We start from the raw sequence: 4,801 nt of genomic DNA, 5'->3' as shown, positions 1-4,801 counted from the left end.
GTCAGCAGTCATAGCTTGTCCTGGCAGATTATTGGGGTTTAAAAAAAAATTGTGGGGTTTTTTTTTCCCCTTTGTTTTTCTTACTTTTTGTATTGTTTTCTTATTTCTTAAAAAAACTAACTTCAAATTATGTTTAGGGAAATAATCCTGGGATTGTGGTGATACAGATGTATATATAATTTTTGTAAATATCCTAGATTTGGATATTGAGCTCTGTGTGTGTGTTGATGAATGAAGGTCAAAGTTTATGATCAGTCTGTATCTCCTGTTAAAGATTCTGAAGTAAGTGCATAGGTAAGCGTGTAATTTGAGATTAAGTAGGTTTTTTGCTTGCAGAAGCAGAAATGAAGAGTACTTCATGAAGAGGAGCCCTTTACAAGCAGAACAATTATCTAATGCTGATGGGAAATGCAGGATCGAATTTGCAGGCTGCTTAGTCATCATATCTTTACTCAGAAAGAAAAAGGTGTTAGCTTTAGGAGTGATCAATGACTTCATATTTTTATCTTGAGAATCAGCATTTGCCTTCCTAGTGTGTAGCTGATAAAACCTTCTTAGGGGGTTGTAGAAAGCTGAAATTACACTTTGTCTGCCCTAGAGTGCTCTTTAAAATGTTGTACTTGTGTTCTCTGTTCTAAAAATTAAATGAGACACTTGTTTGCTTTGATTTTAGAAAAATAGTTGATCATGTTGATTGGATGACATCTCCTGAGCAAGTAGCAGATGCGGTGAAACGCTTCAGGTATGTCTTTTAGCATAACTGGTGCATATGAAGTACTTGCCAATTGCTGTCTAGTATCTCTGTATCCTTCCTATTCTTTTTATGTGAGGAAATTGTTAGTGTACAGAATTCCAGCTGGAGCCTACACTACTTTTTACATGTGTTAAGTCCGAGAAAGTAATTTTCATGTAAAGAAGAAGAAGAATGTTTTTGAGCTCTCTCCTCTTTCTTCAGAAGTTCTCTGTTAGCCAGTCTAAAAGAGCTAGGGTATGGGTATACTTACATATTTCATCATATTACAGATGAAATGTCTTGTTTGCCTTGATGAAGGCATGTGCATGCCTTAACTTAAAAAGGCAAACAATTATTGCTAAAAAAATCCCTTAGCTCTAGACTAATGTGCTTCACATGTGAGCACATACTTTCAAATTCAGGTTTTGGTTCCCTTGTATCATAGGCTCTTGTCGTTCCTTTTCCTAAAAGTCTTAATGGCTTCTGCAACGTTGCTGAGCAAGAGCTGTCTCCCTTGGTTTTTTGTTCCCCTCCTCCCCCCCCCCTCGTTGTTTTTGTTTTGGTGGAGTGAAGGAGATAAAGTAGGATAACGTATTAGCCAAAGGGTCATGCTCTACAGGTATTCTGTTACTCTTTAATAAAACCGAGTAAGAATGTGTGCTGCTTATTCAGAAAGAGAATGTCATTCACTGAGGCAAATAGCTTTTTAGGCAGTCGTGTCTTTTGCATTGGGCTTTGTGCTATGCAGAAACATCTCAGCTTGAGCTTGTTGATAGGCTAACTACTGTCAGAGATCTAATGAAGCAATTAATAGGCCTAAGCACAGAGTCTGTTAGTGGCAATAGAGACCAGTTGGTAAAAGCAAATCTAAAGTACGTTTTATGTAACAACTATATGGCATTTGAATGGTTTTGGTGTGTAATGTTTTCTTAGAATTTTCTTCTTCTGATCCTTGTACTAAAAAAAGTATATGGTAGCTACTAATGCATTGAGTGTATTGCAATTCTTGCCTTTGATTTCTTTTTTGCCTTTTCCTGTTTCTATTATTTGAAGTCTGTGTTAGGTTGTGTGCAAATTACTTTCTTGTATTTATTTCATGAGATAGCTTTGAGGGATTAAAAAGAGCCTTTCATGTGATAAAATTTTAATGTATTTTGACAGATTTGCTTTTGTTACAGAGATGCTTTCTGGCCCAATGGCATTTTAGCAGAGACGGTTCCACGGAGGGACAAAGCTATTAGAATGAGAACAAGAGTGGCAGGAAAGACCAAATTACTGGAGGTCATGCCAGGTAAGTAAGTCTGGAATTGAAGCCTTATAGTCCTTACCATATATTGTTACTGGAATTAGCCAGTATTCTTGTTGATAGTTGAAATGTTGACAAGAAATGTTGACATATGAGCTGTCTTTAAATGCACAGATTTTTAATTACTTAAGCACTGAACATGTACTGTGACTTTGCAACTGTAATTCTTCTAGAACCACCCAGTATGTAGTTTCGTTAAGTTTAGCAGATGAAATACCTGTATTCCAATGCACCATGATTTCAGGTAAAATAACATGGTTACACATACACAGTGTGAAAGTGAAGTAATTTTCAGAAATCCTTTCTGCTGTGAGAGAACTTTCATTTATGCTGTGCATAATAGAGTCACTGTTACTTCAGAATTCCAAGCTACATAAGTTGAAAGAATTAGTATTCAGCTTGTTAACACAGAAGCAGAATTTAGCTTAAACATCTGGGTAACTTTCATTTTTGTAGACGAACTGAAGCACATCATCGGCGCTGAGACTACACGGAAAGGCATTCTTCGGGTCTTTGAAATGTTCCAGCACACTCAGCTGAACAAGAGAATGGTGTATGTGTTTCTGGAGAGATTCTTAGAAACCTTATTTCCACAAAATAAGTTCCCTGAGCTCTTCAGCAAACTGCATTCGCGGTCAAAGCAGATGCAGAGGTATAAGCAGAGACTACATTCTACTCAAGCGCCTTCCTTACAGAAAAGGTGACACTTCAAACCTACAAAGCTGGTGTATGTTTGTCCAGGACTAATTACTTGGGCAGATTCTCTGGGGCTTCAAACTCACATGCTGTTATTTCTGCACCAGTCTTCTAGTGTCACATATTAGATTATTAATGCATCTGTAAGACCTGTGGATCTTCTCATCTTCACTTGTAATTCAACCACTACCAGAAGGGTTTGTGTGTCTTGAATGATTTGGTGCGTCTTCATGCAACATTGAGAGGAATACTGGCCCAATATATAAGAATGCTGATTCCTTCCGTTCCTGAGTCCATGTTTTGCCAGCAATGAAAAGTGCCAGACTGCTCAAGTAAAGCACAACTGTGGTGACACAATGGAAGAAAAAGATGTTTTGGCACTGGAAGATAGTGCAATGTGTGAGAATCAGGTGGAATTGTTCTACATTATGACTGTTGAGGCTCTGTAGGGCTCTCTTAACATTCCTGTAAAGACTGAGCTAACAGGAAAAGCAGTCTCTGGAATAGCAAGTTCATAGGAGAGGGAGAAGTAGTTATAGCCCCATCATAAAAGTACATTTATTAAAGAAAAATAGAAGTAATGTGGCTTTTATGCCCCGTTTACACCTTTCATGTTTTGAAAAATAAACTAACATTAGATCTAATGGGAGGTTTAGGAAAAGCAGAGGTGCAGTAGAAATAAACCCTTTATTTTGATTATTCTGTAGCTTTAAGGGCCATATTCTGCTCTTACAGCACCTGGCATAGATTTTGCATGTAACTTCAGTGGTGAAGTGGCATCATATTTATGTTCAATTGACATATTTGGACATATGTCATGTTGATAGTTGTAGAAGGAAGGGGGTACATGTGAAAAAGAGGATAGACATGTTAGAAGATGAGGAAATTGCACTAAGACACAGTTTACACACAACTCCCCGCTAAATTCTGAAACTTTTTTTGGATGTGAAAGACTATGCCCTACTGAATTGAAAGATTCTTTACTTTTTAGTGTGTAAGCCTCGAATGGAAAAATGTTAAATTAGTTGGTTCCTCACAGGTAAAAGATTTCATTAGTCATATGCAAACACTTGGAAATTCCTGAACGCATCTCAATGTATATATGAAAATAAAAATGAGAAAAAACTACAATATTTTTTTAAATATTTTTTTTATTTCTTTGCATAGTGTAAAATTTTAATAAAAATTTAACATCAAGGCCCCACATCCATCTGTTTAGTTTCAGTGAAGAATTTCTATCCGATTAAAAATAAAGTATCAACCAAATAATCCTGTTTGGCCACAGCGTATCTCAGTTTGTGTTTTCCATAGTCCCCTACTGTTTGAGCACCACTATCTGGATATAAATAGGAAGTAATCCTACAGAGTCCATTCTTTTTCTGAACGCTAAGCACAGGGTAAGATACAGCAATTGATCAAGGATCCCTATAGCAATTTGTGTCATAATGGGAACAAATGATCCTTTTACGTGATGGAGGAACATAGAAGAAGACAAGAAGGCTCTCAAAGGACCTAGTTAAGTTGACTGAAGCCTCTATATAGATCATTTTTTCTCATGGACTCTAATGCAATGTAGCCTTTTATCATACTACTTAATGATGATCATATTGTACTGTTAACATTCTCATACAGTATGCATGGGCTCAAGTGCACTTGGGTTTTTTTTTTTCCTTTATTGCAGAACTAAATACTATAAACAAAATCCTTTCTTTTATAGTCCCTAGGAAGACAAGTTGGTTAAATATGTAAGAACCCTTCCCCCTTCCTCTCTGCAGGTTCTGTAGAAGTGTGTTGAATTTAACAAGGTTATTGAGTTCTGTGTTAAGTAATCAGTGTAGCCAGCTCCTGTTGTTTACAAGCCTGTATCTTCCTCTGATGTCAGGGTGTTTAAGCATTCCTGATATCTGACTGATGAAACATCATTCAGCAGTTGTTCTTGGCGATATAGCAGATATATCCTTGAGCCTACCAAATCTAATTTATGGCTTTTAAATCACTGAATTTGTTAGGCAGTATGAAAGCAGGAAGTTCAAATACTGTTTTGTCAAATCTGTGGAACCTTTTAT

At 36.7% G+C, this 4,801-nt stretch overlaps 1 protein-coding gene across 1 annotated transcript in view; it reads left to right on the top strand.

The window, feature by feature from the left end:
• The window catches only part of SNX13 (sorting nexin 13), a 30,020-nt gene extending 26,154 nt beyond the window's left edge, over window positions 1-3,866 (top strand). The window contains exons 19-22 of the mRNA XM_010019323.1: window positions 674-742; window positions 1,912-2,024; window positions 2,496-2,739; window positions 2,843-3,866. Of these exons, the coding sequence (XP_010017625.1) occupies window positions 674-742; window positions 1,912-2,024; window positions 2,496-2,739; window positions 2,843-2,882 (466 nt within the window). The 3' untranslated portion in view covers window positions 2,883-3,866. The remainder of the gene's footprint in view (window positions 1-673; window positions 743-1,911; window positions 2,025-2,495; window positions 2,740-2,842) is intronic.
• Window positions 3,867-4,801: the final 935 nt, after the last annotated feature.

The sequence above is a fragment of the Nestor notabilis genome, unplaced genomic scaffold (genome assembly GCF_000696875.1).
Source record: "Nestor notabilis isolate BGI_N333 unplaced genomic scaffold, ASM69687v1 scaffold98, whole genome shotgun sequence".
In the NCBI taxonomy this organism is placed as follows: Eukaryota; Metazoa; Chordata; class Aves; order Psittaciformes; family Psittacidae; genus Nestor; species Nestor notabilis.
This window is presented reverse-complemented; position numbering and strand designations above follow the sequence as displayed.